The sequence below is a fragment of the Lepidochelys kempii genome, chromosome 7, assembly GCF_965140265.1.
Source record: "Lepidochelys kempii isolate rLepKem1 chromosome 7, rLepKem1.hap2, whole genome shotgun sequence".
NCBI classification, from domain to species: Eukaryota; Metazoa; Chordata; order Testudines; family Cheloniidae; genus Lepidochelys; species Lepidochelys kempii.
The window spans coordinates 96,168,398-96,189,037 of record NC_133262.1 but is presented as its reverse complement, the minus strand read 5'-3'; the positions used below and the strand labels follow the sequence as shown (position 1 = coordinate 96,189,037).

Here is a 20,640-nt window from a genome sequence, read left to right as displayed (position 1 = left end):
GCCCTGTGATTGGGCTCTGTGTGGGGGGCAGGGGGTTGGTCCAGGGGTGGCCTCGGGGCTGGGTTCTGTGGATAGTGGGGGGCTGGTGTCTGGGCTAGCGGCTGCCCTGTGGCTTGGCTCTGTGTGGAGGAGGGGGCTGGTGTCTGGGCTGGCGGCTGCCCAAGGCTGGACTGGGGTGGTGGGGGCTGGTGTCTGGGCTGGGGATGGCCTTGTGGCTGGTCTCTGGGGTGTGGAGGGTTGATGTTTGGGCCAGGGTCTGCCCCCGTGGCTGGGCTCTGGAGGGAAGAGGGTGTGAGTGTCTGGGCCAGGGGGTGCAGCTCGGCTCTGGAGGGATGGGAGTGCAGGTGTCTGGGCTCTGGGAGACAACCTCTCTCACAACCCCCTCCAATACCCCCCAAACTGAAACTAGGTTGTTATAGGTCTTTCTTTAACGCTACTCCTGGAGGAATCTTTTTTACTGTTGTCTGTATTGACATACTTGTTGACAGGTATTTTGAAATAAATTACCAAAATAATTGAAACTGGAGTGATTATATTGTGTTGTATTGACAAATAAAATATGCAGAATTTTAAAATATTTTGCACAGAATTTTTAATTTTTTTAGTGAAGAATTCTACCAGGAGTAAAAGTTTTAGCTGATCTCAGTAGCATTATCCAGCATATTGTTTCTAGTGTTTGTTTCTAACCATGGCACATGTAATATTTTAACGATAAAGGAACTAAAGTTTTTAATAAAGAAATATGATGTTCAGGAATTGAAGTTACTGGTTCTTAACAAATAAAAATATGAAGAATAAGAATATTTCAGTTGTAACTAGATCACTTTCCAGAAGAATAGTTCCATATCAAACTGTTGTTTTGATAGAAGTGAAATGTTCCACAGGAAATTAAAATGTTGACGAGCCCCATGCAGAACTCCAGTGGAAACCAATCTGGTTTCTTACCAGCTCCCCTGCCTGCCTCTCTATCATCCTGACTGCACCAGACAAAAAAGATCAGTACTTTGAACAAGAAAATAAGATCTCTCAAGCAGTACTAATTACAATAGCAGCTGTTTTTAATCATTCTAAAACCACAGAATATAGCATATAAAAAATTAAATAAAAAAATAGGAATGTGGAAATTTTTCTAATTTTGAGAAGTCAAACAGTTTAATGTTTAGAATTCCCATTTCATGGGAAATTCCAAATTTTCTTTTTTTATTCCAAAATGGAACTTGTTTTTTAACTTCAGAATTTTCTGTGGAAAGGGAATTCAGACTTTCAACCTGCTCTGCTTGTAACTTTTTTGTTGCTATGCTTTAATACAAGAATAACTATATTATTGTTTGTCTGAAGTTTTTTCTTGTATCACACAGAAATGCATTTTTAGAAGGTTATCTACAACAGTTCCTCTACACATTTCGTTATTTCTGCACACAAGAAGAATTGTTGAAGTTTCTTCTTGATAGAATCAGCAGCACTTTATCCAGGTACAGTAACTTTCTGTGAACAAAACTGTCAAAGTACTAGAGACTTTTCTCCCCACTGTGAAAGAAGTATTTCTAAAAAGAAGCACCTAATTGAGTTGAATTTAGTTTCTTTTTTTAAAAAAAAGATTTTCTTGTGAGTAAAGGAATGTCTGCACTACAAGCGCTGCAGAGGCACAGCAACTATGCTTCTGTAGTGTACACAGTTTCTGCATCGACAGAAGGGGTTTTCCCATCACTATAGTAAATCCACCCCTTCCAGAGATGGTAGCTAAGTTGATGGAAAAAATCTTCCATCAACCAAGTTGCGTCTGCAGTGGGGGTTAGTTCAACCTAACTACATTGCACAGGGCACAACATTTTTCACAGCTTTGAGTGAGGTAGGTAAGACGACGTAAGTGTTAGGTGTAGACCAAGCGTAAGAGTGGAACACAGTGAAAATAGAGTAAGTTCTGTACTGGACAATATGCTCTCTTCCTACTTCACACTGAACTGTGACTTCAGTGGGAGTTTTACCCCAGTAAGTAGCTGGGTATTGGGACATTTTTATAAATGAAACTTTTGTTCCTCTAGAGGTGTAGATGTCAGAGAAAGGGAGACTTTGTTTTTTTGTTTGTTTTAAGTAATACACCTGGCAGCAAATACTTGCACTTCTCTCTCAACCTCTTGTTAAGATTAGACTAAAATGACAATTTCAGTGCACTCACTACCTTTCTCATATTACTAGTGCAAATGAGGATCCCACCTCTCTGCTTAGCAAAATATACAACCGGAGTTTCTACATTCTGCAGGCTTGGATTGAAGACTGTTATAGTGTAGACTTTGCAATAAGATCTGATCTTTTGTGCATGCTACAAGACTTTATTTCTTCCAAGGTAACTTATTGTTATAATGTGTTGTTATTTTGATGAAATCTTTAAGTAAAATGTCAATTAGATCAAATGTGGTTATGGTATATAAGCAAATGCCATTATTAGGACCCTGGTCTTGCTGAGTAAAATTAGTGTGAAAAAATTATGCCTACTGACACTTTTTTGTTGTATGGCTGTAATAAAATATGTGAATTTTCTTATAAATATTAATGCTCTTTACTTCATTATTAATCTTTTGATGAAAAATCCATAAATTGCCTACTAAAACCTACTTTCCATTTAGATTGCTCCATTAAACGGCTTTGGTGAATGTTTGCTGGCAGTGCTTGAAAATGCTACTGGCGGGAAACGTGGCAGTGTTTTCCAGTGCTATAACTGGGATGAGTGGAAGGAGGAGGAAGAGGATGATACAAAATCTTTACACTCCTTGTGCAAAAAGCTCTCTGAAGATGTCTCCCAAAAGGCATGTAGTTTCTTTAGCTTACTTTATATAGAAAGCTGTCTTGTATATTTCTCTTGCAAAAATAAAGGAATATTGAATTTAACACTTTAGGTCCCAATTCAGCAGAGTTCTTATATATGTGCTTAAGCCCCATTGACTTAAAGCTTAGCATGTGCTTAAGTGATTTTCTGATTCAGTAATGATTTGCTGTAGTCATACTAATTTTAGAGGCTGTAAAATGTTTACTTCTGTTCCATTTTTTGTCTCATAATTGCTGAAAAAAAATTTTTCCCTAAGAAATTTGCTACTATTGTAAATAACCTATTGTGACACTCAGTACCTCGTGGGAACACCCTGCACCCCCATGTTCATCCTTATGATATGATTGTCTGCAATCCAATGCAAAGTTTGTCATGTTGGGTGTGTTCGGAAGGCTCATGATGCACTGAGCATTGTTGTTAAAGTAATGTTATAGGTTGTAAACTCCTGTATATAGTTATGAGGCTGAATGTGTTCTCATGGCTTAAAACAAGCCCAGGCAAAACTCTCCAGGACCAGAGGGGCACTTCACGCCTCATCAGGGCATGTATGGGACAAGCCCAGCCCAGCCTCACGGGAACAAAGGACACTGGCCTAGGCAGCAATAAAGTATCTGTTGAACTCTCAAGTGAGTCACCCCCCTCCCCCTTCCCTTGGTCAGTTTGGGTTTACTATGAGGTAATGCTCACCTGACTCTGAAGGGGCGGCAGGGCAGAGCTAAGAGGGAAGAAAGAACATGATAAAAGGGAGAGATGTTTGCCATGCTTGCTCTCTCTTCCACCTCCATCTACAGACATCACCACCAGGCGACTGAAGCACCGATCAAAGGGGAGAGCCTGGCTGAAGGGCAGGCAGCCAACCTGTGGTGAGAAGTATCTAAGTTTGTAAGGGCACTGAAAGCGTTAAGATCACTTTAGAATGTGTTTTGCTTTTATTTCATTTCACCAAATCTGACTTCTTTTACTTTGACTTATAATCACTTAAAATCTGTCTTTTGTAGTTAATAAATTTGTTTGTTTATTCTACTTGAAGCATGTCAGAGACTCCCCTTGGAATAGCAATCCTGGTACATATCAATTTTTTTGTTAAATTGATGAACTCATATAAGCTTGCAGCATCCAGTGGGCATAACTGGATACTGCAAAACGGAGGTTCCTAGGGTTGTGTCTGGGACTGGAGATATTGGCTAGTGTCATTCAGTTGCACAATTCAAGCAGCGGCTGGCCAAAAGTGCTCACTCACGTAACTGGGAGCAGCTTACATGCTAGAGGCTGTGCGTGAACAGCCCCCGGGAGTGGGGGTTCTCACAGCAGAGCCGGGTAAGGTTGGCTCCCAGAGTCGAGGATTGGCGTGACCTAGCAGATCACCGGTCCAGGTAACACCAAGGGAATGTCACACCTATGTTAAAAAAAGTTTAAAATGAACAGGAGAAAAAGTGCTTTTTGTCTACGGAATTTCAAAACTTTACTGCACCTTCCTCTTACTCTACTAACTCTCATAAACCAGAATTAGAAGACATCAGCTGGTACAAAGTAACTTCAGAGTCCTGAGAATCCAATAGACTTTGCTTGAAAAAAGCATCCTCACAAGAAAGAGTCCAAAGTGCTTCACAGATCAAATGTGCTAGATGAATGGCAGGATCCCTCTCCCAATAAGCTTACAGAATGTTATTACCTCTATGCAAAAATCCTATAGAATTTAATGGGGGTTAAATCAACAGAGCTCTATGGAAATGACTCTAGATAGTCTATAGCAAAGATGGGGCATGAAGAACAGAGGAAGGGAGACTTGAATAAAAGTAGCAGGAAAAGAAGTGGATTTTTTTGATGTACTCGGAGGAGGAAAAGAAATGGAAATGTACAAGGCTACAGAGCAGGCAGTTATAGTAATCAAGTCATTACGTAACTAGAGGCTGAACTAATATCACAGTAATGAAGTTCATGAAGAAGTGACAATAACTCAAGATACCGAAGGGAGGAAAAGGACAAGTATGCATGAAACACAAAGGTCGGGGGGGGAGGAAGCAGGAGTCTAGAATGAGGGCAAGGATGGGAACTCGGGAACAAGAAAGATAGTGCTGACAGTGACATAGAGAAGGTTTAACCATGCAGTGCATTTTGAACATAGAGGACATACAGTAGGTCTAAATGTCCAAAACTGTAAGTGAGTACAGCTCCCTGAAGGTTATTGGAGATGCACCCTGTGACACAAGGCCTGATTTGGACCATTCTGAGGTGGACATGTCAGAGGCAGAAATTCACAACTAGTTAGTGAGAAGTCTGCGTGCAGGCATAATTTGTAAGTTAACCGTGTAGAGAAGAGAACTCAACCTGTGAGAATGTATAGAGGGAGAAAAGGAGGAGGTGAAAGACTAAGTCCTAGTGGTGCCACCAACTGTGTGGGAGAGGAAGAAATGAGAGTTCCCAAGAGCAAGGCAGAAGCTGAATCCATCATAGAACAAAATAAACCTCCATCTGTATTTTATAAAATAATAAAAACTATGTCTCTATATATTTTTATGGCTACCTAGAAATAAATAAAATGGCTCCATTTATTGGTTTAGTTTTCTTGTTTTTATACGTACGTCATCAAAGCTGTGTACATGCACACTAACAAATTAGGTCTGTTTACTGGTTGTTAGAGCAAGCCTAACATAAATTGGGTTTTCTCTCCACTCAGTAGTTTGTCAGCCTGGACAGCATGGGGCAAGGGACAGAGATTATTATAAAAAAAGTGAAGTCTAGGGAATGTATTCTTCTTCACCAGTTCTTACAGTGTTATGGTAGCCTAAATCTGGGGCCTTAAATTCATTCAGTTTCTCCTTCAGTGAATTAAGTTCACGAGAATAATTCTATCGTCTGAAGAGACAAGAATGATTATATAATACAAATTACAGCTAATTTTAAAATTACATCATATTAACTTATCACTGGCAACTGTAGCTCTGTATAAGTTGGTCAATCATATGATGCATTTCTTGGAATGTCTAATTTTTATATCCTCAGGCACTGAAGTGGTAGGGTAGCAAAGATATTTTAGTGAACAAATAGCATGAACATTTCATAGCAGTAATTCAGTGTGAAACTTTTATGGACAAAATTATGTGCTTTATTATGTCTAGCAATAGCTGTATTGGATACACTAGGAATTTTATATTAAACAACTGTAAGTCTTAGAATGATGCAGCAGCATTCCTCTTTAGATTTTATTTTTCTGGGTAAGACTTGCAATGAATTGCCCAATCCAGGGAAACTAGTAAGAAAGATAAATATAAACTATTGAACTGTTGAGAGCACTAAGACATTTTAATGAAATTGACCTTAAAAATGAGCTAGTTTAAATAATACTCTGATATTTTTTTAAAAATACAGCTTCATTGAATTCCAGCAGCTTTGTACATAAGCCTGATTAGCTGGACATGTTATATTAGCCAACCAAAGCAATATGAAGAAACCAATTTAGTATATCTTTTATGGGACTAATCTTGACGACCAATTACAAAAGCTTTTGGGCTCAAAAAAGGGCTCTTATATAACTCAGGCCTGGCCTACGCTACAAAGCTTGGTCAATGTGAGCTATCTTGTGTTGACCTAGTTGTGCATGCCCCTACACTTAAATTTGTCTCTCACCGACGTAAGCACCCTCTTACAGCAATGCGGTAACGCTATCTCCCAGGGTGACAACGAGCCATGGTACAAATTTTTGAAATGCCTTTTCCTGATTGCCCAGCTTGGCAAGCACACCTAGCAGCTCTCCATTTTTGTGTGCAGCTGCCAAGACGACCATGCCAGCTATGCTCCAGCCTGGAGTAGACAGGAGATACTGGATCTCCTGGGACTGCGGGGACAAGAGGATCTGGAGGCACAGCTTTAGACCAGCCATGGAAATGTGGACATCTGTGAGCAGATTGCACAGGGGATGCAGAAGAAGGGGTATGACACAGATCAGAAACAGTGCTGCATGAAAGTGAAGGAACTTCAGCAGGCATATCAGAAGGCCAGGGAGGCTACCAATCTGGTACTAAACTGCAAACCTACTGCTTTTACAAAGAACTAGGTACCACGCTTGGCGGAGTCCCCACCACCATCCCGCATGCCACTGTAGAGACCTCCAATCCTTGCTGTGAATAGTGAGGACGAGGGGGTTGAAGGACTTGTGATTGGGCAGTCCAGCTTTACTGCAAGCCAGGACCTGTTTGAGACTCCATCACAGTCCAGTCAGCCCCGGCAGTCTAGCACGAGTGCACTCAATGCAGGGGAAGGAACCTTGGGTAAGTGAGTAAATGTATTTCCTATTACAGTGATGTACTGATTGTGCCACCGCTTTAGCAGGACACAGCTATCGATTTTTCATGAATTTACTCATACTAGAAGAGGTAGCGACACAACAGCAAGAGGTAGAGTTATCTGCTGTACAGTTAGGTGGAGGGAGCTATCCAGAGCAGTTTAAAGGAATGTCCCTGGAATCTTCCTGAGAGATCTCAATAAAACATTTTCATAGACACACTCTGTAATACTCTCCTGAAGGTTTCTAGGGATGGTTGGCACGAATGCCGGAAGCTCCCTAGAAATGGGAGGGGCCACCAGTGCCCGGTCTGTGGCCCTGCTCTGCCCCGAGGCCCCACCCCCACTTAGCCTCTTCCCCCAAGGCCTCGCCAGCTCCTCTCTGCCCTTCCCCAAGGTGCCCCCCTCCATCACTTACTCCTTTCCTCCCCCTTCTGCCTTAAGGGCAAATAACGGAGGAAGGATACAGGGAGGAGCTAGCAGTGGGTGGGAGACCTCAGGGGAAGAGGGTGAGCAGGGGTGGGGCCCAGGGAGAAGAGGCTGAGTGAGGGCGTGGCCTCAGGGCAGAGCACAACTGGGACCACAGTTTGGGTGCTGGTGGCCCCCTCACTTCTCAGGAACTTCCGCCAGTGGCACTCCAAAGGCAGCAGGCCAGCGGGCCTCCAAAGGGAGGTGCACAGCATCTGGCATTTCTTGCCCTATCTGGGGAGGTTTAGCCTCCCCAAGTCTCTTATTCCCACTGCCCATGGATGGTAGCCTTATTTCTTCCTCCGTGATAGGACACCTTCCCACGCCAGTCAGCAATAACTTCATCAGGCACCGCTGCAGTAAGCAGGCTAGTGGCATATGGGCCCAGGCAGTTTCCAGCACACAGCAGCTGTGCTCTCTATGTTTTTGTCACCCACAGGAGTGATATCTCAGCTCAAATCAGCACTATCTGTGGAAAATGGTGGCAGCATTCCATGCCAGTGCCCTTTACTAATGCAACTCATTGTTTCATGCAACCAAGCAATTCCTCCTAATTTCCCTCACTCCTGGAGGGCCATTACTCACCATGGCTGGAGTTGAGTGGCATTGTGCACAAGCACTCCCAAGCAGAAGTGTCAATAAGCAAGTCTTGTTTAAAACTTATGGGGAACAAGGGAAAGGAGTTCTGTATCTTCACTTTGGCTTTCTGTTGCTACTATACTGACAGCGTGTGTTTTATCTGTAGCTGCTGCTATTGCAGCTTTGAGGGGTACCCTTTCCGCATCCGCAGAATGCCTGAGCCAGGTAACTAGGCAAAAGAAGGGGACTCTGCGTGATATGTTCAGCAAGATCCTGCAAGCCAGGGCTGCATCAGACCATGAGCAGAGGGCCTGGAGGGTGAATATTACAGACTCTGTGAAGAAGGAAAGAGCGGACAGGAGAAAGTCCTAGCAGGAAAAGGAGTGGGAGATGCACCAGAACGTAATGGTGCTTCTCCAGCAGCAAACGGGTGCTGCAGGTTCAACAATCACAGGCTCACCTCCCTTTGTAGTCCATGGCTAACTCCATTAGAGCACCTCCCTACAGCCCCTCTCAACGTTCCATGAGGCATCAGGGGCTGGATCCCTACCCCTACCGCTCCACATCAGGGGACATTAACGACAACCAAAGCTTCACATACATTGACCTGTGGCAGCCAAGTTTGCTCTATGCATAGCTAAAATGAATATGAATGTTCTTTCTGCTGCTTAAGCTCTGTTACATTAAAAACTTAATAAATTTATGGATCTGCTTTTAACTTGCACAGATTGATTTGATTTGATTGATTGATTGATTTGCAGTGTTTTCATTACTTAATAAAATTCTGTTGTTTTGGAAAATAATGCATCTTTTTTAGTTCCCAGCATGTGCTGCAGAATGCCTAGCAGTACTGAAGCACCCATTTACTTGTTGTTGCACAATGTGATACAACTCATAAGATCAGTGACTATCAGTGTAATAACCATAAATGTACAGCAAGTATCACAAAATTAACAAGTGCTTTATTCATAGATGTATACCAAGCACCACACAATTCCTAATAGGCCCCAAAACAGAGCCCAAGTAGAGCACAGTATACCACAACACATTACTGTGGCTCACTGTTAAAGTGTTCCTTCAAAGCCTCCTTGAGCCATATAACTCCACAGTGATCTCTTTAATAACCCTTGTGTCTGGCTGTTCGAACTCGGCAGACAGCTCTTCTACCCTGGCTGCAACTTTTCCCCCTTTGCCTCACAGATATTATGGAGGGCACAGCAGGCAGCTTGGATTTATTTTTTTTCACTGAGATCCAATCTTGTGAATAAGCAAGGCCAGCGTCCCTTTAGTTTACCAAAAGCACATCCAACTGTCATTCTGCAGCTAGTAGTTGAATCTTTCCTTGGTGCCATCAAGATGGCCAGCATACAGCTTCATGAGCAAGGGGTAGGTTGGGTCCCCCAGAATTGCTATTGGCATTTCAACATCACTAATAGTAATCCACCAGTCAGGAAATAAAGTCCCTGCTTGTAGCTTTCTGAACAGTCAATAAACTTAAAGACGCAAGCGTCATGCACCTTCCTTGACCAGCCAACACTGATGTTGAAGTGTCCGTGGTGATCCACCAATGCTTGCATAACCAAAGAAAGGTAGCCCTTTCTGTTGATTTATTTTCTGGCATGGTGGTCTGGTGTCAAAATAGGGAACCCCGTTGCTTCAAATCCATCCACTATGTCCTGCACACTTGCATGACAATAGTTCTCAAAGTGGATTGTCCAACTCCAGAATGATTTCCCACTGACTGGTAGCAATCCAGCATTGCAAGTTGCAAAACAGTGCAATTGCCACTTGCTTCTCCACTGTCAGTGCAGCTCTCAGTCTGGTGTCCCTGCGCTTGAGGGTTGGGGCGAGTTCAGCACATCGATCCAGGATTGTGGCTTTTGCACATCTGAAAGTTCTGCAGCAAAAGTTACGGCTGTAATAAGCTACTTTTTTCTTGTATAGAGCTTTAACTGGAAACTCTCCAAAGGAAATGGCCCTATTGCACATCATCAGAAAGAAAGACCATACACAGTTGGGTCAGCTTTACCGAAGCCATGCTATTACAGTTCTACAGAAGAATTCTCTGGCTCTTATGCTAAAGCAAATGAAGGAGGATCTCTCTTAACTGAATATAGTGCACAAGAGCTTTGCTGTCAACTGACACTGTTACAACAGGTAAAAAGACTGGATTCTATTGAGAGTGAGAACAAATCAGTGTGAATGTTTGTGTAGTCACCCTTCTTCCTTCCTCCCTCACCTACCCCCTATGTGTAGGTTCGCAACACCTATGGAAAAATAGGCTAGTTTCCTCCCCAAGTCCCTGCAATGTCTGGAGTCACTAGTATCAGGAGTTCTGGTAATGGTTGCTCCTGAGAACCTTAGGGAAGAGAACATAGACGAAGAAAAAGTATTTCTTGTGATACCTAAAATAATTGCCAGGCCTAATAATCACTATGATTTAAATTTTTGTCTGTGTAGGAAATGTTCCATAAATGCCATCCAGTACACTTCCTAAATTCAAGAGCACTTGGTGTCAAAGATAAATGTACCACTATACAAAAGTAAGTGGGTTACTTTTCCTATCCCCACTTCCCTGCTGATGCATTGTTGATTTTTGTATTATACTTTGTGTATATATGGAAAGTGGAAAATGGAGAATCTACAGTGTCTTTCCGTTATTCCTCACTGTGAATTTTTCTTTTTACATTGAATTTTTTCCTTCAGATCACTTGTAAAATGAAGTTCAGCGACCAAAAAATTTTCTTTAGGCCATATTCTCAAGGTGACTTGAAATCCAGAGTAGAGCAGGTCAAAAAATATTTGCTAAATACATTTTTGAAAAATATTGTGATATTTTTCAAGTATATTATGTGGTAATTATATCCATATAGATAGACAGAATTTCATTATTTTTCCATCTTGTAGTACTGATTGAATAATTCATATATATATATATATATAAATTTTATTGCAGTTTTTAAAGAAAAGTGATTCATACTTTTATTACTTGCCCAGCTCTAATCCAGAATAAATATTAACCTTATCACCAGTTCACACACAATCTTCATTATCCTTGTTTTTGTTTTCATTCATCTTAATTGTTATGTGGATTCAGCTAGTTTCTATCTAGTAATTGTTAATTGCAACAATTAGACTCGATTCAAGGAGTCTCAAAGAAAGGGGACACAAGCTGGATCTTTTGCCCTACCATTTAAAATCCAATAAAAATGCCATCTAGCTCCTACTGTGTTGTAGCGCAGATAGGACTCTCTCTTTTTAATATCTCACTTTTTTATGTTCATGTTCATATTCCACAAAATAAAACCTGGACTAACTTTTTGGTGAGTACGGCCCTTTGACCGCTGTTTATGATGTGAGAAATGCTTTGTTATTGTTAGTCAAACTAAAGAAAATGCTCAAGTTGCGAAACGTGATTTTTTTTTTTTTAAAGTAATCCCATCTGCAGATGTGTACAATGTATGTTGGTACTGGAATTATAAAGTCTACACAGAGAAGAGAAATTAACATATGATAGAATCCCAGCACATGCCCTTTGAAAATGTATTAATCAAGATTGTAACTAAACAACATATTATTCATTTTAAAAATGATTACAATGTTAACATCTTTTCCTTCATGTTTTGTAGCTGTAATGTCTAAATTCCCTATATGTTTGTGTTTCACAGAGCTGTTCCCACTGAATCACTGTCACTTAAAGTCTGTAACCTCTTTCTGCCAAATTGCATACAAGACAAGTACCTCTTACAGCTTTTAAGAAATGCAGACAATATCAGCACCTGGGTTGCTGCTGAAATTGTTACAAGTCATACTTCCAAGGTTTGCTATCATTTTTATTTGGTTATTAAATTAGGCGGTAGTTAGTTATTTGCTATTGTTTACTGCTTCTATATAGCAAACCTACACAAAAAGCCTGAAACGTGCCTGCCAGTGTGTTGGCAACAGTTTATTGCATTGTTGTTGACAGATCCGCTTAGTGTTTTGGATCTGTTCTGGTGGTGGGGTTAAAGACTTGAATAGAAGATAAGAATTCATATACCATGAGACAGCAGATGTTTGACTTTCTGCTATTGAAATGGACTTCTTATCATTGAAAGACTTTCTAACTAGAACTTTGAGAGGCAGGGTGCTGCAGTTCTGCTGCTATTTTAGCTCAAGTAACAAATCCTAAAACAAAATGTACCTTTTTTTTTCCTTCTTCTAATTTCATTTTCTCACATTTCTAGTCTACTTTTAAGGTTGATTGAACTAATACTTTCCTCAAGAAAAAAAATAAAGCTTGATGTTCATTAAACATGAAGACAGGTTTCAGAGTAGCAGCCGTGTTAGTCTGTATTTGCAAAAAGAAAAGGAGTACTTGTGGCACCTTAGAGACTAACCAATTTATTTGAGCATAAGCTTTCATGAGTTACAGCTCACTTCATCGGATCCAGTGAAGTGAGCTGTAGCTCACGAAAGCTTATGCTCAAATAAATTGATTAGTCTCTAAGGTGCCAAAAGTACTCCTTTTCTTTTTATTAAACATGAAGTCATTTTTTGCATTGGTATTTACGTTCTGAATGTCTTAATCAGAAATCTCTCCATTAACTTATTAATACAACATTTTCTAAATTAATCATGATAAAGTCAACAGAAACCAGTGGTCCCATAACAACTCATGGTGGGTGTTGGTAACAACTTTTGTATAAAAATTAGTGGTGACAACAGAGCTCAAGTTCCCAAAGCCTAAGTTTTTATCTGCCAAGCAAATAGCATCACCACTGGCAGTACAAGAAGTACTTAGACTGCTCTTGATGCTTTAATGGTCAATTCCTTTCTGACCATGATAGTAGACCTGGAACTTCATCTGCCCACACAGATTAAACCAGTCTAATCCAAATCCAAGTGGTAACCATACATTTAGTGAACATCACTGTGTGCATAATTTCTTTTCTTTTTATATTGGAGACCTCCCTGGAGCATAAGTCGCCATAAGTGAGAATCATTAAGATAATATCTTCGGGGAAGAGCCAGTTGCTCACTTGTTGGTTTTCTGAAGCTATCATCTCAATTACCCCTCACCCTCTTACTTCTGAACAGAATATTTCTGTTGTGTCTTTCAATTGGCTATGATGGGAGTATTTTTACTTCTCATGTGACGAGAGATGAGCACTGATACCTCGGTAGGGGTAGTGTGTAATGTGTCTTAGAATGATAAATTATGGGAGCTCCATCCAGGTCTGCAAATCCACCACAAAGTGGTAATTCATAAAAATGAGTACCTTCAAAGAACAACAATTACAGGTGAGTAATTACCTTATATTCCTCTGTGTTCAGTCAGAATATTTGTGCAATAAAAAACTCTAGTATAATAACTTTATCATGGACTTTTGATAGCTTCATTAACCTTAAGAGAGTATAAGAGGTTTGTCACCAAACCCCCAAATTGGAATTACATTATAACTGTTACTGTTGTTTTTTTTGTTTTACTTGTTTGTCTATGGCACTTCTCAGAAACCTACAAATTGGAGAGCAACTTCTGCTACTTTTAAAAACAAAGCCTGAGATGGGGTATTTTATCAGAATATGGCAGCCATAACATACAGTTCTCTAATCCTCTGTCAATTTTGAGTATAGTATTATTCAGTTGTTGTAATTTAGCCAATCAGAATGTAACAAAGTCAGTTTATTTTTGCCAACTTTTAAAATGCCGGTTTATACAATTGGTACTACACTTGAACACATTTAGATGAGTGATTTTTATTTAGTCACTCACTTGTTCCCAATTGTTTCTGTCCTTTCGCCTCCTTAGAATTAATTATGTCTTCCCAACCAGTTAAGAGTTTTAGGATGAAGAGTTTTACTGGCAGTAGAGTTGCAAGTTGGCCTTCGGACTATGTCCTCAAATGGAAATAAAATGGTATCCAGCTTAAGTTTCTTCATAGCAATTGGCTTCATGTGATGACTCCCAAACATAATATTTGTGTTAGCTCCAGCAAATTACTATTCGTTATTATTTGTATTACCATAATGCCTAAAAGCCCTTGTCATGGACCAGTGTGATGTAGTAGATTTTAATATATAACTTTATTTTTTCCAGTTGCAGGTGAATTTACTATCAAAATTTCTCCTTCTAGCAAAGTCTTGCTATGAACAAAGAAATTTTGCTACCGCAATGCAAATCTTAAGAGGGCTGGAAAATCTTATAGTACGACAGCTACCAGTAAGTGAGGACTTTTGGAGTTTTTTCCCCTGTGTAGACATTTTTTTCTAGCAAAAGTAAGTGTTCCATTACCAAGATTAATCTGAAAAGATATCAAAGCATTTTATTTACTTTTTTAAGGCTTGGAAAATTTTACCATCAAAAGTGTCTGAAATAATGGAAGAACTCAAGGCTGTTGAGGTACAGTATGAGTCTCTCGTGTGAAATACTTATGTGACACTTTGTTGGTTCTTTTTGCAGGATTGAAGCCAAAACACAGTTTATACTGTATAAAAAATTGTTCCTTGTTTAATTACTTCCACATAAACTCGATTACTTTAGAGTTGACTTTTGGGTTTTTCCACCTGCCAAGACCAAAATGCCAACCTGGGCTCTGAAAGTCAAGTTGCATTTTTTTCTGGGTTGCATCTAATTGCCAGAAATTAATATTGTGCAACTAGCACTTAATTAACAATTCTCTTGATGATAGTCAGAGCAGAACAGTTCTCTCTCCCACAGGTATGTTGATGCTACAGAGGTAACAGAAGTAAAAATTATTAACAATAAGAGCTGGTTAGAATTTTATAATGAAATTTTGTCTAAATTTGGCCTATTGGAAAACTGTTGGGATTTTTTCTGTGAAAAGACTTCAGTTTTCTTCAATTTCCTTTTTTCAATAAAAAGGAAAATTAGACCATAACATAAACATCACAGGTTTGCTGTTCCCAGCCAATGGGAGCTGCAGGAAGCGGCAGCCAGGCCCATGCTGCTTTCCGCAGCTCCCTTTAGCCAGGAACGACGAACCACGGCCACTGGGAGCTGCGGGCGGCCATGCAAATAAACGGTATGGCAACCCGCCAGTGGCTTGCCCTGATGGGCCGCAGGTTGTCCACCGCGGCTCTAAGTTCAAGCTCTAGCTGACTTCTAAGGGAGAAAAATGCAAAGGCAGGGATGCTCAAGTCAGAGTCTTACCAAATAGCACCTGGGACTATTTAGCCCAAAACAAAGGCCAATCTACTTACCCACCAACGGACTCAGTAATACCTCAGTTGTCAGCAGTACCCCAGACTGCTGGTAGTGCTATTAAAATCATCTTGGATATCTTATCTTACTCCAGTATTTAGGCTTTTGATGCAAGGCCTAACCCATTGCCACTTTTTAAAGATGACACATACCAAAAGTTAAATGTTAACACTTTCACTCTAGTATTTTGTAAAACACTGTTTTGAATAACTGAAAACAATGGTGGAAATTTTCAGAGCCAGCTAGGAGATTGGCACCCAACTCCTATTAATTTGACAGGGAATTATATGACTGTATCCCCTAGAGCCCTTAAAAAATCTCAACCAACATCTCTCAGTAACTGTCATAACTTTTCATCACTAACGTTTTTATATACTTGTGAAAATGAGTTTGCTTAGCCCTAAGGTGCATTCTGTGATTCCACCTATAACATGTTGGTTGAAAATTAGAAATCTTTATTAAGAACTCCATATGGGCTATCTTCTAATTAAAGTAACTTTTTTTCCATACTGTACCTTAATTGAGCTGCCACCAGGTTGATCAAATGCATTATCTCCTTCATCTCTATTTTAATTTCTATACTGTACATGAAAAAATTACTGTAAAACAAAAATGTTTGTTAAAGACATAAAACTGAGGACTACTTTATGAAGCCTGCTCTGACATTTATCACGGGCTTTCCTTGTGTAAATTATACCAGGTGTTTTTAAAAAGTGACAGTTTGTGTTTGATGGAAGGAGAGAGATTCAAAACGCTCCCTACAATTCCATCAGCCCATGTTCTGGCCATGCATGTCCAACAGCTTGAAACTGGAGGATTTACTATGACAAATGGAGCTCATAAGTGGACTAAACTTAGGTAATTATTTTAATTATACATGTGTCACCTATGTTGTCTAGTGAGTCGTAAGAATGTCAGTACACTTTTGGCAGTTTAAAACACTTTGGTCATTTTGACAACTTATTAAAGAGACAAATACTGTACAAATGAATGCCATGTGCCTTTGAATTTCCTTTTAATGTTTTATTATCAGCACTAAAGCAGACTAATGTTTTTCTCTATTTTCTTTAAAGAAACATTGCAAAAGTTGTGAGCCAGGTTCACGCATTTCAAGAAAATCCCTATACCTTTACTACAGATTTCAAGCTCCAGTCTTACCTCAAACAAAGAATAGCTCATTTTAATGATGCAGACATTTCTGCTTTAGCGGCTGACAACTGTGCCAACTTCCATCAGATACCAGCTGAAAAACATTCCCGAAAAATTCAGGATGCATTGCGCAGAATGAAGGCAACATTTCAATAATTGTTTTCATTTTACCTGCATGTTTAATTCTAACTCCAGAGTATAAAACTGGATGAAAATGGCTTTGGCTCCTGTATCAATTCCCAAGCAAACACTCGAGTGAAAGTAGTTTTAAAACATTAACTCTATCTTAAATGGATATATTTCTTATCACTGAATCATAAAATGCTAGCTAATGAAAAATCTTAGACCTAAGCAATGGGAAAAAAGGATGACTTAGTCTCTAGTATGAAAGAATAGTCCATAGATGATGTCAGAAGAGAAGTAATGTGTAAAGAATCGAATGTTTAAACTTTCAGTGCTGTTTTGGCCTAAAAGAATTCAGATTATAATTGACAAAACATAGATTTTTTTTTTTTATGTAAGCACTGTACATTTGTATCCTGTTGCTACGTATTTGATTTTATGGATATAGATCCTCTGCTAGCCTTACATTTTTGATGGGTTTTGCTTTTGTCTTAGTTTTACATTATGAATGTCAAAACTAAACTCTTGATTTTGAGTGATGGAGAATCTTCCCATTGGACATCGAGACAGAATAAGTAAAAAGGGAAACACTGCACTGTGTATTTTTAATGCCCTTGAGCCAGCCTATTTCCATATAAAACTCAGATCTGAATCAACATTTTACCACTGTGTTGACCTGCTTCTGCCTTCGTGGCCTAATGAAGAGAGTAATTTTTAAGGTTTGCTTGCTTCGTCTCCAGTTGTGATAAGTAATAGTTGTAAAATTTGTATGTTTACATGAACATCATTATGCCTTGTGCTGAGGTTACTTTCCTAGTATTGTAATGTTCAAAAGTATGATAATACAAAATAACTTTGCATCAAGTTTGTAACTGCATCATGCCAAAAGTTGGTATTTATAATATTTTTGCAGCGAGCTGTGCTTATAAAATACTCTGGCAATGAAATGTGCTGCTATAGCTAGAAAGTTCATTGAGGTATCCCAGGCTTATGCAAAATATCTAAAACATTAGCTTTATCAACAAGATACACACAAGTATTTCTGTATTGTTTTCAGAGGGGTGGGGTCTTAATGTTACCAAAAAAAACCAGCTAAAATATACAAGTAAAATGAATTTCTCAGATGATAAAGTGGTGGTGTTTCAAAAGGGAGAAACATCCTGTTGAATTCCCTGGAAATATTCTTGTAATTGGGGTGTTCTCCTGGTCATGTTGACTGTAATGACATTTATTCTGTATTTTTTAGAAAGACTTAAGATCTTTAGCTACAGAAGAAAATGGCTTACTACTAAGAAATTGGGAGATACAATTTACAAAATACGACAAGTGTGCAACACCCTGTTGCTGCTGAATTTGTAAATATTCAACAGAAAATGCATGTGCATGTGTTAAGTTGTGGTCTGTGTCCAATGTTTAAGAGAAAAAGATCCCAATCTGATGGCAATATATGATCACCAACTTCCTGCTCCCTTTTTCCCCAGTCAGACACAGGTGTGCGAATTCTTTCCATTAACTACTACAGTTATTTCTTCACACTGTGATGTATTTTCAACGCAAGGCCAAATTTGTGCTCTGTTACTGGTGTAACTGAGAACACCTCTGTCTGTGATCAGGGAGTTTTTGCATAAATCTTTGTCATTAAGAAGCAATTCTGTGAATCCTGAATCACAGCTAAAGAAGTAAAATTTGTTGCTATCTTTTGATTGTGTTCATATAATATATTTGCAACATACGAAGTACTGTAGTTTGAAGTATTCTTACATTACTACAGTATATGAAGAAAGATGGCAATGACAGATGCAGAATTGCCAGACAAATCTTTTTAAAATATATTATCTATCTTATTTTAATCTGTTCTTAATTATCTTTAGTTGTTGGCTTTTTCTCAATCAAAAAGCTGTCATCCACTTAGAAGCTACATCTTGCCAGAGCAAAACAGCAGTCCATAAAGTGATTGAAGCTCCATCAGTGTGAAAGGCTCAGATGGTTTAGTTGATGCATTTTTATACAACCAGAAGTTTGCTATGGTCAGTCAGATTATTGTAAACTATTTTGTATTTATTTAGCAACTATATTTTTAAAAAACGAAGTGTGCTCTGCACCTGTGTGAGCAAGTTAATATTTCAGTTAAAACCTTTACCTGTACTTATATTGACTACTATGCCAAGGAAATATTGTGTTTGTTTCATGAAAATGACTGATACTATTCAAGCATCTAAAACTCATTTCATACCTTCTACATATTGCTTCAATATATGACACTTTGTATTGCTATAAATGTATAGAATTACTCTTGCCATACTTTTATATGGTAGAAAGTTATGTTCTTGCCAATCAGATATTAAACTTTTAGATTTTGTATTTAGTAAAGATATCATCATCCCAAAATCAGAAATAAAATATTTAATGTAAATAAAAATTGCTGAAAATCATTGTTTCACTGGGAAACTGCTCTTTGGACATTACTATAAGCAAATTGCCTATATGTTGCATGACAGTTTTTCAAATAAAACTGTTTCTAGCCAGGTTTCATTTAGTTGTACTGCTTGTTGTTGACATAAATACATGACTGATTTGTAGGCTGGAATGAGCCAAAGTTTTCTCTTACGTGGTACAGTTCCCACTCACGTGAACTCTCTGACTTCAATAGAAATTGCACCTGTGTAACTGAAAGCAGAATTTGAACGTCCTGTCCAAGGAAAAAGTTCTACACTCCTTACTTAGGCAAAACTCTCATATAAATCAATGAGAAATTTGCCTAAGGACAATAGGATCTGGTCCTACATTCCCTTCCCAATCCTCGCGAAGTTACACGTGTCCATCCCCACCAAGTGAGATTAAATAAAGCCAAAGCCTTTAAAATTGCAGATTGTCAACTCATTAAAATTCTCTACCATACTTTACATGCTAAGAGAAAGCAATAAATATACTCCTAAAGTTCACAACATAAAACTAATTAATTAATGGCTCTATTACCAAAATATATAGGACCAAATCTTCCAGTGTTACACAGTTGCTTTGTGCTGTGCTACTGGCAGAATCTGGCCCTAAAGTTAAGTTAACTGACGGGCTCCAAAAGCTGAAGGGTGATAGTTCCATGATGGAGAGCCAGTGTAGAGGCTTTTACACCACTCCCCCAAGCCTGCTGGTCACATAAAATGGACAAGAAGGTGTAGCCAGAGGAAAGTGAGAGAGGTCAGGACCTCCCTGCACTATGATGATCCCCAGTTGTGTTTTCAGCCCTTTGTGGCTGTTACATAGGGAATGTCTACATTGCAAAGAAATGCCCATCGCTGGCCTGTGTCAGCTGATTCTGGACTGTGGGGCTACAGAGCTGTTGAATTACAGTGTAGATGGTCCAGCTGGAGCCCAGGCTCTGGGACTCCATGAGTGGGGAGAGTCCCAGAGCCCAGGCTCCAGCCTGAGCCTGACCATCTACTCCACAATTACAGAGCCCGATCATCCACAGGTGTTTAATTGCACTGTAGACTTACGCATACCTTACAGCAGTCTTCAGGCTAGCTGTGTGCTGGTGTAATTCCCTTGATTTCTGGGTAGTTACTCCAGACTTACTCCAGTGTAAATCAGAGGTAGATTAAGCCCCAGAAACCCAGGAACACACTGCATTTGTGCAATAAAAACTCAAAAATAGGACACATTAAATATTGAACCCAAAGTCTGTGTGACCTGAAGCTGCTTAATAAAAATACTAGAAAAATAATTTGAAATCTATGCCTGGGAATTTCGTGTGTGTGTAGGCACAAATTGCAGGTAGTCTCCTTAAATGGATTCTTAAATGGAGCAAATTCTTTATATAACCTGACTGAAATCTTTGCTTTTCTGTTTTTTCTGCTTTGTTCCTCCTGTTTTTAATTGGTTTCAGGGGTTCTATTTTGGCTCCTGTTTCTGGTTTTTTATATAATACACAGGCTTAATGCAGTATGGAACCCATTTCTGAATGTCACATTGAAAAATCTACAATTATTTGAGGAAAACAAATAGTAATTTTGCA

At 39.3% G+C, this 20,640-nt stretch overlaps 1 protein-coding gene across 1 annotated transcript in view; it reads left to right on the top strand.

The window, feature by feature from the left end:
• The window catches only part of KNDC1 (kinase non-catalytic C-lobe domain containing 1), a 128,886-nt gene extending 109,933 nt beyond the window's left edge, over positions 1-18,953 (top strand). The window contains exons 21-30 of the mRNA XM_073353950.1: positions 1,359-1,472; positions 2,197-2,344; positions 2,625-2,804; positions 10,097-10,309; positions 10,613-10,695; positions 11,821-11,971; positions 14,232-14,354; positions 14,475-14,534; positions 16,057-16,214; positions 16,430-18,953. Coding sequence (XP_073210051.1) covers positions 1,359-1,472; positions 2,197-2,344; positions 2,625-2,804; positions 10,097-10,309; positions 10,613-10,695; positions 11,821-11,971; positions 14,232-14,354; positions 14,475-14,534; positions 16,057-16,214; positions 16,430-16,661 — 1,462 coding nt within the window. The 3' untranslated portion in view covers positions 16,662-18,953. The remainder of the gene's footprint in view (positions 1-1,358; positions 1,473-2,196; positions 2,345-2,624; positions 2,805-10,096; positions 10,310-10,612; positions 10,696-11,820; positions 11,972-14,231; positions 14,355-14,474; positions 14,535-16,056; positions 16,215-16,429) is intronic.
• The last annotated feature ends 1,687 nt before the right edge of the window (positions 18,954-20,640 follow it).